At 43.5% G+C, this 18,394-nt stretch overlaps 1 protein-coding gene across 2 annotated transcripts in view; it reads left to right on the top strand.

Moving 5' to 3' along the window:
* The window catches only part of LOC100076621 (transmembrane protein 132B), a 503,774-nt gene that overhangs the window by 352,085 nt on the left and 133,295 nt on the right, over positions 1-18,394 (top strand). For both annotated transcript variants that reach the window (XM_029054864.1, XM_029054855.2), the window contains exon 4: positions 17,485-17,671. In XM_029054864.1, coding sequence (XP_028910697.1) covers positions 17,485-17,671 — 187 coding nt within the window. The remainder of the gene's footprint in view (positions 1-17,484; positions 17,672-18,394) is intronic.

Below are 18,394 nucleotides of genomic sequence, written 5' to 3'. Positions count from 1 at the left end.
CAATAAACAAGTTATTTATTGTTAACAATATTTAAATTAAATTGCCTACAATGCGCTCACTGGGAGGTGAGCGTGGCAAATGACGTTTCTCACTCAAAGCCCACTATTTATTTAGTACCTTTTACACAGTAAGTACTTAATAAATGTTATTACCATTCTTGTGAGGTTATCAACTCTGCCTCCAATTTATCAGGATGCAAGTTTGGAAGGAAGTTTGGAAGTTCCAAGAGCTCATGATAGATACACCCATTAAAGGAAAAATTGTGTAGCATCAACTTTAAAATAATAATAACGGTATTTGTTAAGTGCTTACTATGTGCCAAGCACTGTCCTAAGCATTAGGGTAGATAGAAGGTAATCAGGTTGTCCCACGTGGGGTTCACAGTCTTAATCCCCATTTTACAGATGAGGTAACTGAGGCACAGAAAAGTTAAGTGACTTGCCCAAGGTCACACAACACACAAGTGGCAGAGCTGGGATTAGAATCCAGGACCTCTGACTCCCAAACCCCTGCTCTTTCCACTAATAACAATGTTGGCATTTGTTAAGCGCTTACTGTGTGCAGAGCACTGTTTTAAGTGCTGGGACAGATACAGGATAATCAAGTTTTCCCTCATGAGGCTCACAGTAAATCCCCATTTTACAGATGATGGAACTGAGGCACAGAGAAGTGAAGTGACTTGCCCACAGTCACACAGCTGACAAGTGGCAGAGGCGGAATTCGAACCCATGACCTCTGGCTCCCAAGCCCGGCCTCTTTCCACTGAGCTACACTGCTTCTGCTACTAAGCCATGCTACTTCTCATAATGAAGGTATTTGTTAAGTGCTTACTATTTGCCAAGCACTGTTCTAAGCCCTGGGGTAGATATAAGGTAATCAGGTTGCTCTGCGCGCCGTAAGTGCTCAGTAAATACAGTTGATTAATTGGTGGGATTTATTTATACTGATGCCTGTCACCGCCCCCCCACCCCCCCCACCCCAGACTGCATGCTTGTTTTGGTCAGGAAATGTGTCTGTTTATTATTGTATTGTACCCTCCCAAACACTTAGTACAGTGCTCTGTACACAGTAAGCGCTTAATAAATACGATTGAATGAATGGGCTAGGTCCAGAACAGATCCCTTGAATCACAATCCAGTGTCCTTAGAGAACCTAGAGAGGGAAGTGAGATGCTTTTCAAGAGGATCTGTAAATTCTAATCAGTAGGAAGAATTGCTCTGGTATCTTTCTCACTCCTTCAGGGGAGAAATAGGGAGGAGCCAGTTACCTGAAAGTTGAATTTAGGAAACCCGGCTACAACAATTCCTGAGGCTTCGTTTTCTCAAAGGGTTACTGAATGTTGTCAAAGAGATATAGGGAAATAAAAATAATTGAAACAATTGTCCAGATGGTCCCCCGGGTGGGAGATGATGTTGATAAGATCAAATAAGCGGAGGTTAGGTGAATTGTTAGTGGGAGAGATCCCCTGTGAATTTGGTGGCCGAGAAAGTGAAGGCTCTTAAAATATTTGCTCATTATCAAGATTTATTGTTTTCAGTTGTGGAGAAATGTAGGCTAAGCAAAAACAGGGTCACCTGAACCAGTCTGTGCTAGTTTTTCTTTAAAGCCAAGGTACCTTTCCTCTTATGGGAGGAGAGGGAGTGATGGACCATCTCAGCAATTGCCCACAGATTCAGAAGTCGGTTGAAGGAAAGGCTTTTTTAAAAAGATAAAAACAGTGACACCTCGTGAATTTAGTGGTTGCCATAAAAATGCTCAAATACTGCAAAATGAGAAAATGAAATTAATGCGTCTGTTCTGACTGGCCAAAATTCACTGGCTGTACTGTATGGCCAGTCATTGTTGGGAGAAATTGCATCCTTAAGTGTCAGCTTTCTTTCAGACTATGGCAACATTGAGGGACAGACTATATTGGAAAATGGACATTTTTGAGCATAATAGCAATAATTGGGATATTTGTTAAGCACTTATTATGTGCCAAGCACTTGATTATGCTCTGGGTAAGATAATATACAATCAGATAATATAATATAGATAATATAGTAGATAATATTCAATCAACTCACTTGCTTCTCTATCCTTTTACCGATCTCATGTCACTAACACTCAGTCCTGGAATACCTCCACAGTTGGCTTCTTGAGGAAATCCAGATATCCGGCCAATCCAGATATACTTCAGGTTCATCCTTGCCTGCTTTAGCTCTGCCCTCTCCGGTGGCCGGCAACGTTATTTCTCCATCCTTATTGACTCTCATGCCCATTGCTCTTACCAGTTGTTTCAGACATCTAACACCCTCCCCAATTCCTCTTTATCCTCCACCTGCCTTCCCCATCTCTTGTCCTAATGACCTGGCTACATACTTTATTAAGAAAATATTGAAATGATTAGGGAAGATATCCCTAAAATCTTGCCTACTCAAGAGGATATCTCCTGCTTTCTCTCAAAATTCATTTTTTTCTGCATATCCAACCCCATCATCTTGTCACACGTTATCAAAGTGTTTGCCTCTTTTCTTCTTCCCTCCCTGACAGTCACCTGTCTCTCCGCTGACTCTCCAACCCCACCTCAATTACTGTAATCAGTCTCCTTGCTAATCTCCCAGTCTCCTGTCTCTCCCACTCCAGGCCATACTTCGCTCTGCTGCTGTTCGAATCATTTTTCCACAGAAATGTTCAGGACATGTTTCCCATTCCTCAAGAAACTGCAGTGGTTGTCCACCCACTTCCGCATCAGATAAAAACTCCTCACCATGGACTTCAAAGCACTCAATCACCTTGCCCCTTCCTACCTCACCTCACTACCTTTCTACTACAACCCAGCCCTTTAATGTTAACCTCCTGACTGTTCCTCGGCCTCATTTATCTTGGTGCTGACCCCTCACCCATTTCCTGCCTTTGGCCTGGAACACCCTCCCTTCTTAAATCCTACAATTACTCTTCCTCCCTTCAAGATGCCTCACCTGACTAAGCCCCCCTTTCCACTTCTCCTACTCCCTTCTGCCACCCCCTGATTTGCTCCCTTTATTCATTCCCCCTCCCAGCCCCACAGCACTTAAGTACATACCTGTAATTTATTTACGTTAACGTCTGTCTCCGCCTCTAGACTGTAAGCTCGTTGTGGGCAGGGAATATGTCTGCTTATTGTTGTACTCTCCCAAGAACTTAGTACAGTGCTCTGCACATAGTAAGAGCTCTATAAATACGACTGAATGAATAAATGAATGAACAGTGGTTTCTACCACACTGCTTTCCAAAATGTCTCCCCATCCTAAAAAAAAAAACTTCCATTGACCCCCACGGCTCCCTCCTCTTATCACTCCATCTCCTTCCTACCATTCCTCTCTAAAGTCCTTGAGCGAATTGTCTACATATGCTACCTCCTCTTCCTGTCCTCCATTTCTCTCCTTGACCCCCTCCAATCTGGCTTCCATCTCCTTCACTACACAGAAACCACCCTCTTAAAGGTCACCAATGATCTCCTTCTTCACAAATCTGAAGGCCTCTACTCCACCCTAATCCTCCTCGACCTCTCAGCTGCCTTTGACACCATCAACAACCCACTTCTCCTGGAAACATTATCCCACCTTGGCCTCACTGACATTATCCTCTCCTGGTTCTCCTCCTATCTCTCTGTTATATTGAATTCTCCCAAACATATATTTTTGTGCTCTGCAGACAGTAAGTGCCCAATAAATCTAATCATTTGATTGATTTAATCAGATTAGAGCATGGGCCTGGAAGTCAGAAGGTCATGGGTTCTAATCTCAACTTCTGAATTTATCAGCTGTGTGCTTTTGGGCATGTCACTTTACTTCTCTGTGCCTCAGTTACTTCACTTGCAAAATGGGGATTAAGACTGTGAACCCTATGTGAGACAGGGACTATTCCAATTTGCTTGTATCCATCACAGCACTTAGTATTCATTCAATAGTATTTATTGAGCACTTACTATGTGCAGAGCACTGTACTAAGCTCTTGTGTGCCTGACACATAGTAAGTGCTTAACAAATACCATTATTATTATTATTATTATTAGAGCTAGCCTTTTTCTCACATAGGGCTCACCATTTAAGCTTGAGAGAAAACAGGCATTCAATCTCCAATTTGCAGAAGTGGAAACTGAGGTGAATTGAAGTTAAGCGAGTTGACCAAAGCGGACAAATAGTGGAGCTTGGATTAGGACCCCAGTCCTGGGCTCTTTCCACGGGGCCATGCTACACCTGGTACGCCATGTGTGAGGATTAAACTTCTTAGTCTTCCAGGATGTCATCACATGTCTCTTAGTGGTGTCTCTAACTCTTAGATGGTGAGCCCAGTCGGGATGGGGACTGTGCCTGATCTCATTATCTTGTATCTACCACAAGTCTTAGCACAATACTTGGAACATATGGTGTAGACCAAAGGGGAACAGCCACAAGATTTCCAAGAAAAGGCTCTCATTCCTCCCCTCTGCCAAAGGTGGTGAGTGTTACACAAGATAAAATAGAGGACCAGCTGGTCTTCATCAGGCACCAAGGGCTGTCCCAGTTTTCCTCAGGATGTAGCCAGGGAGCACAACTATTTCTTGGGTCAGTAGCCGCCACTGGTGAAAAGGCTAAAGAAGCGAAGGTTGAATAGCGTGACTGCTGATATAACTGGAGAACTGTCTTATTTTCCAAGTTCAACTCATTTTTTCTGGAAGCGGAAAGCAGTAAGAAAGCATCCTCAACTCAGCAATAATAGTTGAGTGTTATCGGGAAGGCTGTTGAGAGAAAAATAATTTGTTGAGTTGAGACGTCTCACTCCAGAGCAGAGCAGTGTTTTGACATCAATTTCTACTGCCACACCGCCATTATTTCCAACCTGAATAATGTGTAGAATGATGGCGTGATATGATCCTGTGATAAGTGGTTAAAAAATTATATGGCCTCCTTGCTCCGTCTTCCATTCCCTGAAAAAGCCTTCTGTCAAACTTTATTTTATCAACAACAGTTGACCTGACCAGCAAGGTTTGCATGATCAAAATATACTTTATGTGGAGAGCAATATCAAATCAGCCTTGGCTGAAACTTGTGATAATCAGAGACAAAAACATTTGGGGAAGTTCAATTACCATAGAAAATAGGACTCTAGGTTGTATTTTGGAGTCACAAAATTTGGTTTTTCCAGGTTATATTGATGGGGGGAAACCTAGTGATCTGCTCCCTCTCCCCCTAACCACCCCACCGGAAGAAAAATGTCTAATGAATATCTCACGTCTCAAACTTTGGGCTGGATTCATCAAATGGAGTTGGTAATTACCAAATTGAGAGAATCATGAAGCGCTTTTCTAAAATTGAAAGGCTCATCAAGAATAGATCAGGAGCTGACAAAATTAATAGTTATGAACTCATTTCCATAGAAATGGACTTATTAGCAAGTATGCCAGCTGCTGAAAATTATAAGGTCTCCTTCCTTTGGCTTGCAGGAAATAATCTTTTTTATGAAAGTAATTCCAACTTTATTTTTATTGCCTCTTGAAACTGGGCTTTGGCAAAGTTCTTGTAAACTGGCTAGCTGATTTGACAAGAAGGTAATAGTGGAGAAGAGTGGGAGGAAAGGAAAACATTTCTCAAAGAGCAAATGGAACTCCAGTCAGGGAAGAGTTCTTGTTTTATAACTTTATTTACACAAGTGTAGTGACTGGTAGGACTGACAAGATCCTTTGAGGAAGCCCAGTGGATTTAAAAGGATTAAACAACTAAGAGTTGAGTTATGGTTTTTCTCTCTCCTGACAGACTTCTCACCCTCAGGCCAGTATTGTCACCAGCTGTGGATAGAACACCAGTGACTGGGAGGATTTTCAAAACAACTTTTCAGTGCTGGTTACAAAGCACTTTTTAACCCGAAGAGAAATTGAAGATTTGATCTGACAGGGCCGAGATTCTCTTAGAGGAGATTTAACAGATTGGTATGAGGAGAATTCCCATTACAGGAGAGGAAACTTTAAGCCAGCATATCATAGATGGTAAATAGGGGGATTGTTGTTGAATACTAAGTATGGAAGTTCTAGGGCTTGGGCAATTTAAAGTTTCTGAGTTAAGGTTCTGAACTGGTCCTTCTGTCTCATGAACACTGGATACTCCGCAAGGTTGAAGGCTGACATGGTATCAGACTGTCTTCTGGAAAGGCGGTCAAGAAAACAATAGCAGAAGAGGTCGTGAAAGTTACAGTTACAGACACACCTTCACTTTCTTGTTGTTCCTCTTTGTCCTGCTGTGGAAAGACACAGCAAATAACACTACAGCTAGAGTATTCCTTTTCCTTTGTTCCTCATTTCCTTGTTGTTAGACAAGTTAGCTGTTTACCCTAAGGGCCCAGTTAGACCCTCAGTGATGGAGAAAGAAATAGAAGTTCAACTTCTGGATACATCCACAAATTAAAATAATAATTGTGGCATTTCTTAAGGGCCTACTCTTTGTCAAGCACTGTACTAGGCATTGGATTGTGAGCCCATTGTTGGGCAGGGATTGTCTCTGCCTGTTGCCAAATTATACATTCCAAGAGCTTAGTACAGTGCTCTGCCCACAGTAAGCACTCAATAAATATGATTCAATGAATGAATGAATGAATTGGGTGAGACACAAGATAATCAGTTCAGATAAAGTCCCTGTCCCACATGGGGCTTACAGTCCTTGTAGGCGAGGGAAGAGGTATCGGATCCCCATTTTACAGATGAAGGAACTCAGGCACAGAGAATTTAAGTGACTTGCCCAGGGTCACACAGCAGGCAAGTGGCAGAGCTGGGATTAGAACCCACATGATCCACTACTCAGAAGGTGAGAGGACTACTGATTTTTTAAAAAAGGGAAAAGGACTCTAGAAGTGCAGAGGTTTGAGCACTGTTTCGTGTAAACAGTTAGCTTGGGGAAGGCACACTAAATGAAACCTAATTAGAAAACAGTCGGTCTGACACATAAGGATGGCTCTTTTAGCAGTCTTAGGGAAAAAAAAAAACCCACGGGTGCCTTGTTTCTGAAATGTTGACAGCTTACACTGTGTTTAAATTGCTTACACCATGTTTAAATTACTTTAGAAAGACTAGACAGGAAATGTTCCTTAGCATGGATGACTTGAAAATTCAGCTGCTACTCCAGCCTTGAAAAGCTTTACCAGACCCCAAATCATTTCCTTATCAGTCCAATCTCTCCAGGGGGCATTTGGGTAATAAAGTAAACTAAATACTTATTCATGACTCCTTGTACAGGGTGAACAGTAATTTGCAAACTCCCCTAAAATTGAGGATTTCCTCAACAGACTTGGCTGTTACTCTGTTGTCTTTTGTCTTGACATGCATAACACAAAGAAGCCAGCAAGGATCCTCAGAGGAGCAACCAGCACAATTAAAGGGATGGAAAATGGGTCACCAAGAGGAGGGGTATTTGACTAGGAAAAGCCAAGGCTGAGCTTTTAAGTTCTGGAAGGATAATTAAGAGGACCCTGACTTTAGCACTGCTGAGAACTGAAGAGAAAAAGGGCTTTGAATTCATCTAACCTTAGGGAAATCTTGACTCTCACTGTGATTTTCCACTCTAGACTGTAAGATACTTGTGGGCAGGAAACACATCTATTCTGTGGTATGGTACTCTCCTAAGAGCTTAATAATAATAATAATGTTGGTATTTGTTAAGCGCTTACTATGTGCAGAGCACTGTTCTAAGCGCTGGGGTAAACAAAGGGGAATTAGGTTGTCCCACGTGGGGCTCACAGTCTTAATCCCCATTTTACAGATGAGGGAACTGAGGCCCAGAGAAGTTAAGTGACTTGCCCACAGTCACACAGCTGACAAGTGGCAGAGCTGGGATTCGAACTCATGAGCCCTGACTCCAAAGCCCCTGCACTTTCCACTGTGCCACGCTGCTTCTCGAGCTGCTGCTGCTGCTGCAAGCTGCTGCTATATTCAGCAGCTTAGTGCTGAATATAGGAATGGCTCAATAAATACCAGTGACTGGTTGACCGAGTAAATATGAATGCCTAAGGGAGCCTGCGGAATCCCCATCCCCATTGGTCCTCAAAATACGATAGGCATCCATTTGTCCTTATGGTTTAAGAAGCTCTAGAGAGTGTGGACCATATCCCCTGCCTACAAGGCTGTCTCCTTAGTTAACTTCCTCCTCAAACTGCTTGTCCCTCCAGCCTCCCATCTCTTGCCCCTAATGACCTGGCCTTGTACTTTATTGATAAAATTGAAGCCATCAGGCATGTTGTCTCCAAAATTTCCCCTGCTCCTTTTAAGTGCCTCCCTCCTTCTGTCCCGTCTTCAACTCTCACATCTCTCCCAGCAGTATGTCAGGAGGACACCACCCACCTCTTCTCAAAATCTACCCCCTTCACCTGTGCTTCTGACGCCAACCCTTTGCAGTCTATTAAAACACTTGCCCTTCCTTCCCCGGCCCCTGTGCTGGGGCAGAGAATGTGTCTACTAGCTCTGTTGTGTTGTACTGTCCCAAATGCTCAGTACTCTGCATCCAGCAAACATTCAATAAATACTATTGACTGATTAATTAATCTTCAACCAAAGAATGCTTATGTATCTCCTTGTCTTTTCTTATGCCATCGAGTCATTTCCAACCCGCTGCGACACCACGGACACATCTCTCCTGGAATGCCCCACTCTCTATCTGCACTTGTTCTGGTAGTGTGTCCATAGAGTTTTCTTGGTAAAAATACTATCTTTAAAAAAAAATAATCCTTTGACTACACAACTCCCTCCAGTATTACTCCATTTTGTTCCTACCATTCCTCTCCAAACTTCTAGAATGAGTTCTCCATGTTTGGTGGTCCCACTTCCTCTCCTCTAATTCTCTCCTTGACACTCTCCTACCTGGCTTCAGCTCTCTTCATTCCACAGAAACCGACCCCTCTAAGGTCACTACTGATCTCTTTTTTTGCCTAATCCAATGGCTTCTACTCCATCCAAATCCTTCTGGAACTCTCAGCTGCTTTCAGTGGACCATCCCCTTCTTCTAGATCTGACCTTGGCTTCACTGACTCTTTTCTCCACTGATTCATTCATTCAATCGTATTTATTGAGCACTTACTGTGTGCAGAGCACTGTACTAAGCGCTTGCACTGTTCTCTCCTCCCATTTCTCAGGTCACCCCTTCTCAGTATCTTTTGTGGACTTCTCCTGCGCCTCCCACCTTCTAACTGTGGGTGTTCCTCAAGGCTCAGTTCTGTATCCCCTTCTAGTCTCCATCTCCACCCAGTCCTTTGAAGAAATCATTCATTCCCATGTCTTCAACTTCAGTCCTTATGTGGATGATTCTCAAATCCTCATCTCCAATTCTGTCTGAAACCTTGCATCTCCTTCTGCCTTCAGGACAACTCTACCTGGATGTCTCGCGTTATACATTCAAAAAAGAACTCCTCATCTTTGGACCCAAACCCTCTCATCTCCATGTCCTTTCCATTACTATGGACAATAACACTATCCTACTTGTCTCACAAGCCCATAACCTGGGCACCATCCTCCACTCACTTCTCTCATTCCACCCAAATACTCAATCTATCACCAAATCCTGTCAGGTCTAGTATCACAACATCACTAAACTCCACCCTTTCCTCTCTATGCAACTGCCTACTACGTTGATTTCAGCATCTCTCTGCCTGCTGTCTCTCCTCACTCCAGTCCTCACTTCATGCAATGTGACCTGGTGGTAGGAGCATGGGCCTGGACGTCACAGGACCTAGGTTCTAATCCTGACTCTGCCATTTCCCTGAAGTGTGACCTTGGTCAAGTCACTTAACTTCTCTGTGCCTTATTTACCTCATCTGTGCAATGGGGATTTAGACTATGAGCCCTTTGTCGGGTAGGGACTGTGTCCAACAGGGTTACCTTTTATCTACCCCTTTGCTTAGTACGGTGCCTGGCACTTAGTAAGTACTTAACAAAAGCTAAAAAAAAAATAAAATGTCCACTTGGATCATTTTTCTAAAGAAAGTTCAGTCCACATCTGCCCCCTCCTCAAGAACCTTCAGTGGTTACTGCCCCGCCCCCCAACCTCTGCATCAAACAGAAACCCCTTGCCTTCAGCTTTAAAGAGCTCAATCAAATCACCCTCTGATTTTAGTCATCCTACCTGTTTTTGTGCTACAATCCAGTCCACCCTTGTTCCTTCTCTAATGCCAAACTACTCACTGCACTTTGATCTTGTCTATCTCACCACCGACCCCTTGCCCATGTCCTTCCTCTGTCCTGGAACTCTCTCCCCCTCCAAATCCGACAGATGACCCTCCCCACTTTCAAGATCTTGTTAAAATCACTTCTTACCTCAAGAGGTCATCACCAATTAAGCCCTCATTTCCTCTACTTCCCATCCCGTCTTCTTTGCTCTTTCACTTGTATCTGTTTGCTCTTACACTTGTATCTGAACCTTTGAACACTTCTTACAGTAAGCCTTCAATAAATACTATTGAATGAAGGAATATTCACTCTACCCTCAACCCACAGCACTTATGTATATACTTGTAATTTATCTTAACATTTGTCTCTCCTTTATAACTATAAGCCCCTAGTGAGGAGGGAACATGCCTCCCAACTCTGTTTTTTGGATTCTCCATGCACTTATGCTCGGCACCCAAGTGCTCAATAAATACCATTGATTGACATGCGGGCACCATTACCACAGTTGTTCAGTTGCAGCCAATTAAGCCACGGGAGATGGCAGAGAGGAAGACAGAGAAAATCTATTAAAGATATCCTCTGGTCTAAAAGAAAGGAAACAAATCGTCTTGGGAGGTTTGGGCCAAAAACCCTGCTTTTTGGACGATAAACTAAAAGAAGTTGTCCAACATTTTGAGGACTTGGGCTATCAAAAAGAATTGGCGAGGAAAAAATATAATGGCTACAATATTCTGAGAACCCTCTACCACCTTCGAATAATATCTCAAAGATCAGGTAGTCCAGAGGAAGTTTGGTGGGTGGGACTCCCCAGAACTTAAAGGAGGATAATGGCTGATGGGTCCTCTGCTACTATAAAAGAAATATTACCCTTTTTGATTTCTGTAGTTGTATCTTGAGTTGGCCTTTCTGGGATAAATATTATTTTAAACTCCAAAAAGTTTTACTCAAGCAGCTGCAGAAATAACAGAAATGGAAGTTAGCTTGTAGAGAATGTAGTCTGCAATGATCTGGAGTGAAATTTCATTTGGGGGGTCAGTACAGTTCAGTTTTGTCAATCCCATCAATGCATTTAAATGAGATTTTAAACATACTGCAGCTTTCCACTTCTCTGGGAAAAAAAAGGTGTAGAATGCCTAGTATAGTGGAGAAGTAGGGCTCTTGGCAAAAAATAAATTTAGGCAAATCCAAAGTTCATTGAAATTAATAAAACCAGAGTATCAAAGAAAACCTTTTCCCCACCTCAACCTTGTTTTGGGTGTAAATGAGTGCTCTTAAACAAAGATAGACCCTGGTCTGTCCTACCAAACTGGGAATAGGGAATAGGTCTGATGATTCCTTTATTAGTCAAGGTCCTTTGTGGGTGAGAGGGAAGCCTATAGTCATAGGGCATAAAGACTGGCAAGTCCAGTGCTCCGGGGCCCAAAGTTGGTCAGCAGTACTACCCAGAAACAGTCTTCTTCATTGGTCTGAGGAACTCATGACCTCTGGGTCCTTACTGAATGCAATAGATAAAGGCCCGAGGAATCATTAGACTCTATATTAGCAAGCCACAATGCATGGACTCCATCAGATGAACTCAAAATGTGCATCTTGAAGAACTGACTAAAGTTTAAGTAAACATCTTGAACTCATGGGAAATGGAATCCAAAGAACTTGTCTAGTGGAATAAGCCTCTCATCTCTTCTTTTATGTAAGGTAGAGAATAGCAGAGCCAGAACCGAAGGCGTTGACTATATTTCGAAGGAGATAGTGGCACCAAAGAAAGCCGTGATATTTCCCCGTGAGAAGCAACGCCATCTTGAGCATTTCGCAGCACATTGGACTGTTCAAACTGGTAGTTTGTACGGTGTTATAGAAAGAGGATGAGGAAACAGAAGGATTCCAAGGGGAAGATCCTCTTCGGTCACAGGCCGGGGTTCATGTGAACTTTAATCTCGGCTGGCTCAGCTGCCCCTTTGCCAACTTGTTTGTCGTGGTCTGTGATTCTGTGGGAATATGACTGGCAGGGATGAAAGAATGCGATGGCCAGTAGCACTATCATCCAGCCACTCAATGGTATTTATTGAGTGCTTACTCTGTGTGGGGCACTGTTCTAAGCCCTGGGGGAATATAATACAACGAGTTAATAGACCCCGCCTGCACAAGTTTACAGTCTAGAGAGGGAGACAGACATTGACATAAATAAATAATTTATAATGTATAATTTAAAGATATGTACATAAGTGATGTGGGTTTGAGGGTGGGGTGAATATCAAATGTTAAAAGGTCACAGATCCAAGTGCTAGAGGCTGCAGAAGGGAGAGGGAGCCAGGGAAAAGAGGGCTTAACTGGGGAAGGACTCTTGGACACATGAGCATAATAATGCTTAGAAGGTGCGAAGAGTGGTAATCTGGCATATAGGGAGGGGAAGGGAATTCCAAGCCTGGGGGAGATGTGGGAAAGGGGTCTGTGACAAGATAGATGAGATCAGGAAACAGTGAGTAAGTGGTCGCTAGAGGATCAATATGTGCGGGCTGGGTTATAGTAGGAGATCAGTAAGATGAGGTAGGATGGAGTAGGCTGATTGAATGCTCTCAAGCCTATGGTAAAGAAGTTTCTGCTTGATGTAGAGGTGGATGGGCAGCCATTGGAGGTTCTTGAGGAGTGGGGAATTATGGACTGAACAGTTTTATAGAAAAATGACCCCGGCAGCAGAGTGAAGTATGAACTGGAGTGGGGAGATGGAGAAAACAGGGAGGTCAGCAAGGAAGCCGATGCAGTAATCAAGATGGGATAGGATAAGTGCTTGGATTTTTGTGGTCACAATGCGAGTGGAAAGGAAAGAGTGGATTTTAGACATGTTAGGAAGGTCGGGATTTTGTGACCGATTGAATATATGGGTTGAATGGGAGAGATGAGTCATGGTTAATGCTAAGGTTACAGGCTTGGGGAACACAATACTGGTATCTTCTACAGTGATGGGAAAGACAGAGAGAGGACAGAGTTTGGGTGGGAAGTTAAGGAGTTCAATTTGAACGTGTTCAGTTTAGTTGAGATGGCCTGAAGGCAGGAGGAAATGCAAGATTGCAGGGAAGGAGAGCAGTCAGGGCTGGAGATATAGATTTGGGAATCATCCACATTGAGATGGTAGTTGAAGCCATGGGAGTGAATGAGAATGGAAGGGGACCTAGAAATGAGCCTTGAGGAACCCTCCACTGTCAGAGGGGCGTCTCCTGATTCTCCTATTATCTTTCTAGCCATTCATTCTCAGTCTCCTTCGCTGCCTTCTCCTCTCCCTCACACCCCTTAACTGTGGGGGTCTCTCAAGGTTCACTTGTCTGTCCCCTTCTATTCCCCACCTACACTCTTTCCCTTGGAGAACTCATTCATTCCCAAGGCTTCAACTATCATCTCTATGCAGATGATACCCAAATCTACATCTCCTCCCCTGTTCTCACTCCAGGCTCACATTTCCTCCTGCCTTCAAGACATCTCTATTTGGATGTCCTCCCGTCACCTCAAACTTAACATGTCCAGAAGAGAGCTCCTTAGCTTCCCACCCAAAACTTGTCCTCTCCTGGACTTTCCCGTCATTAGATGGCACCACCAAGCTTCCCGTCTCACAAGCCCGTAACCTTGGAGTTAGTCTTGACTCTGCTCTCTCGTTCAACCCACATGCCCAATCCATCACCAGCCTGTTCTGGGAAAGGATTGTCTCTCTTTATTATATTTATTCATCTCTTTACTGTACTTTTCAAACACTTAGTATAGTGCTCTGCATATAGTAAAGCACTCAATAAATATGATTGAATGAATGAATCCTTCGGTCTCACCTTCACATCACTAAAATCCACCCGTTCCTCTCCATCCAAACTGCTACCATGTTAGTTCAATCACTCATCCAATCCTGCCTAGATTACTGCATCAGGCTCCTGACCTCCTAACCTCCTGCCTCTCCCCACTCCAGTCAAATACTTCACTCCGCTGCCCGGATTATCTTTCTACAGAAACGTTTGAGACATGTCATCCCCCCTCTTCAAAAATCTCCAGTGCTTGCCTATCCACCTCCGTATGCAATAAAAATTCCTCACCATTGGCTTTAAAGCATTTCATCACCTTACCCCCCTTACCTCACCTCGCTTCTCTCCTTCTACGACCCAGTCCGCACACTTGGCTCCTCTGGTGCTAACCTTCTTACTGTGCCTCCATCTTGTCTGTCTCGACGCTGACCCTGGCCCACGTCCTACCTCTGGCCTGGAACACCCTCCCTCCTCAAATCTGCCGGACAATTACTCTCCCACCGCCTTCAAAGCCTTAATGAAGGCACATCTCCTCTAAGAGGCCTTTTCAGACTAAGCCCCACTATTCCTCATCTCTCACTCTCTTCTGCATCACTCTGACTTGCACCCTTTGCTCTTCCCCTCTCCCTGCCCCACAGCACTTATTTATATATCCCTAATTTTATTTATATTGATGTCAGTTTATTTGTATTGATGTCTGTCTCCCCTCCTCCCCTCCAGACGGTGAGCTCGTTACAGGCAGGGATTGTCTCTCTTTATTCCTGTATTGTACTTTCCCAAGTGCTTTAGTACAGTGCTCTGCACACAGTAAGCACTCAATAAATATGATTGAACTGAATGAATGAATGAAACAGAATGGGAGGCAGAGGAGGATTCAACAAAAGAAGCTGAGAAGGAGTGGTCAGAGAGATCAACAAAGGAGGAAACAGAGAAGAGAGTGTCAGTGAAGTCAAATTTGGATTAAGTTTCAAGGAGAAGGGGATGGTCTGCAGAGTTTAAGGCAGCTAAGAGATCTAGGAGGATTAGAATAGAGAAAATGCTGCCAGATTTGGCAAAAAGAAGGTCACTTGTTACCTTAGAGAGGGCTGTTTCCTTGGAGTGAAGGGGGCAGAAGTCAGATTGGATGGGCTCAAGGAGAGAATTGGAGGAGAGGAAGTGGAGAGAGCAGATGTAAACAACTCTCTCAAGAAGTTTGAAGAGGAATGGTGGGAAGGAGATGAGGGCAATAACTGGAGGGAGCCTTGGCCTTAAGGGAGGCTTTTTCTATGACAGGGTATACGTAAGAATGTTTGAAAGCAGTGGGGAAGGAGCTGTTGGAAAGTGAACAGTAGAAGGAGGGAAGAAGGGAAGTGACAGTTGTTTTGATAAGGTGAGATAGGCTAGGGTTAGAAGCATGGGTGGGATTGTCTCTCAATAGTCAAAGTCTAAGTAGTCAAAGCCCTACTGAGAGCTCACTTCCTCCAAGAGGCCTTCCCAGACCGTTTCCCCTTTTCCCTCTGCTCCCTCTGCTGCCTCTCTACCCCCCCTTCACCTCCCCTCAGCTAAGCCCCCTTTTCCCCACCTTTCCCTCTTCTCCTCCCCCTCTCCCTTCCCCTCCCCTCAGCATTCTGCTCATCCGCTCATTTGTATATATTTTTATTACCCTATTTGTTTTGTTAATGAGATGTACATCACCTTGATTCTATTTGTTGCTATTGTTTTAAAGAGATGTACATCCCCTTGATTCTATTTATTGCTATTGTTTTTGTCTGTCTCCCCCGATTAGACTGTAAGCCTGTCAGTTGGGCAGGGACTGTCTCTTTCTGTTGCCGATTTGTACATCCCAAGCGCTTAGTACAGTGCTCTGCACATAGTAAGCACTCAATAAATACTATTGAATGAATAGGTGGGGGCATAGAAATTTAGAAGTGGTAGGAGGTCTCCCCTTGAGATACTGTTGGGAAAGATGATGGGAGAATTGAAGAGTGGTTGATCATAAAGATTACTTTGACTACAGTGAATGATCTGGTGGTCTTGTACTTAACCTTACCCCAGTGTTTTCGCACCAAGTAACTGCTTAGTAAACATGATTTTTTAAATTACTATTATTATCATCAGTAGTAAAAATAATAATTGTAGTATTTGCTAAGCGCTTACTATGTGTCAAGCACTGTTCTAAGCGCTGGGGTAGATACAAGGTAACCAGGTTGTCCCAGGTGGGGCTCAGAGTCTTAATCCCCATTTTACAGATGAGGGAACTGAGGCCCAGAGAAGTTAGGAGACTTGACCAAGGTCACACAACCGATGGGAGGCAGTGTTGGGATTAGAACCCTTGACCTTCTGACTCCCTGGCCTGTGCTCTCTCCACTACGCCACGCTGTTGCTGTAGTAAAAGTCGTCCTAGTAACTGATGTTTTCAAATCCCTACCCAACACCAGGCTCACAATCTAGAAGGGGGAGACACTCAACAAAACACAAATAAACAGACATCAGTAGCACTTAACTTCTTTGACTCCCAAGTCTGGGTTCTTTCCACTAAGCCATGCTGACAATCAAGTGCTTAAATGGTGCAGATATGGATGCATAGATCAGTCAATCAATCTTATTTATTGAGTGCTTACTCTGTGCAGAGCACTGTACTAAGCTTTTGGGAGGGTGCAATATAACACTATAACACACACGTTCCCTGCTGACACAGAAGGGAGGGCAGGGAGCTTAAATTAGGTCTTAATGAGGGAAGGCCTTTGGAGGAGGAGATGTGATTTCAGAAGGGTTTTGAAGATGGGGAGAGTAGTGGACTGTTAAATGTGAAGGGAGAGAGAGAATTCCAGGCCAGGCGGAGGACGTGGGTGAAGGGTCGGCAGAAGAATAAGAAGCGATCAACGTAGTATAGCTTTGTATTAAGAACATGGAAACATGCAAAAGATATGCAGTCCCTACCCTCAAAGAGCTCACACTTCAACTGAGAAAAGGCGGGTGAGTTGAAAGTCACTACGTTTCTATGAGAAGAAGCATGTTACATTTTCCCCCACCACACCGGCCTAGTGCAACTGAGAAAAGGCAGGTGAGTTGAAAGAACGTCACTAGGATTCCATGAGAAGAAGCATGTTACATTTTCCCCCACCACACGGGCCTAGTTATCCGACTTTCTTTACCATGATAAAATCAGACGGGAATTGGAGAGCGTGGTTTTGTCTGGGATAGGGTGGCCAGGGTCATGAAATGGCAGAAGAAACCATAATAATGATTTGTGATTAAATGATTTGGAAACACATGATGTGTGGGGCTCAGGGCTCAGGTCACTCATTGCAGATTCAGAGATACGTAGTGTGAATTCTTCCCTTAATGCAGTCAGACTTCCAGTTAACCAAGTTCCGGAGATAGACCGTCAGTTTATCTGTAAACGAAAGCCACAGGAGTAAATTTCATGATTTAAGCTTTTATCGATGCTGCCAGTCGTCGCGCAGAACTTGATGATAATTCTTCTGGTTGGAAAGCAGAAATGGGGCAATTTATTTCATTCTTGACATTTTGCTGATGCACGGTTTTAAATTGCACTTCAATGCCTGTTTGTTTTCCAGAGCAAATGGCTCCTTCTATGAGATCTTGCAATTGGACGTTGAAATTGACAACAGCAGTGGGTTGGCCGGAGCTCAGCAAATTACCTGGCAAGTTGAATACCCTGGAGAAGACTCCTTGAGTGAGCTGAAGGTCTCAGAGATCTTTGTCAGTCAGACGACATTGGCAGGAATCGTTCCCCTTGCAATGGTAAGAGACGCCTGCTTTTAAAACCTGTTTTCTTCGAGTCCTGTTCAAGGCAACATGCTACTTCCAATGCCCTGCTGCAAGTTGTTTCCAGGGACAAAATACATTCCAATAACATTGTATTTACCCGACCTACTGAAACGGGTCCTTGGAAAGCATTAGAGTCTACTGCGTAAATCCTTTTTTGTTCTTTGGATTATTGTACTGATATGCCAAATAGCTCCTCTCATACGCTGGTTTTCTGTTATGTTAATCTGGTTGCCATATAAGTTCACTGAGGCTGTGTTGCTAATAGTTAAGGTATTTTCAATGAAATATGTTGGGGTGCCTATATATGGAGTGATCTAAATATCAATCAGTTGGGTTTTTTCCTCATAGCTTTGCCCTTCAAGGAACTCAAATGTACAGGTTGAAGTCATAGATCTGCCTATTGTGAATAAAGAATCAATTTTGGACTTATGCAGGATAGGTGCTGAAAAATCCCTGAAGCCATCAAACATTTCCATTATTTTATTAACTGATGTCTCTCCCTAAGTTCAACAAACTAAACCTTTGCTCCAGTGAATCTCATGGAACCTAAATTCCTAGGCAGGTGGAACTGTGCATTGTCTTAAATCATTCCCAAAGAATTGAGAGATTTACTGTGTCCTAATGACTTTTTCTTGTTGGGACAGAAGATTTGGAGGATAAACCGTAATGTTAAAAAAGACTCCATTTGGGAGCTTA

The sequence above is a fragment of the Ornithorhynchus anatinus genome, chromosome 2, assembly GCF_004115215.2.
Source record: "Ornithorhynchus anatinus isolate Pmale09 chromosome 2, mOrnAna1.pri.v4, whole genome shotgun sequence".
NCBI lineage: Eukaryota > Metazoa > Chordata > Mammalia > Monotremata > Ornithorhynchidae > Ornithorhynchus > Ornithorhynchus anatinus.
Note: the sequence above shows the minus strand (reverse complement) of the source record. Positions and strands in the feature narration are given on the sequence as shown.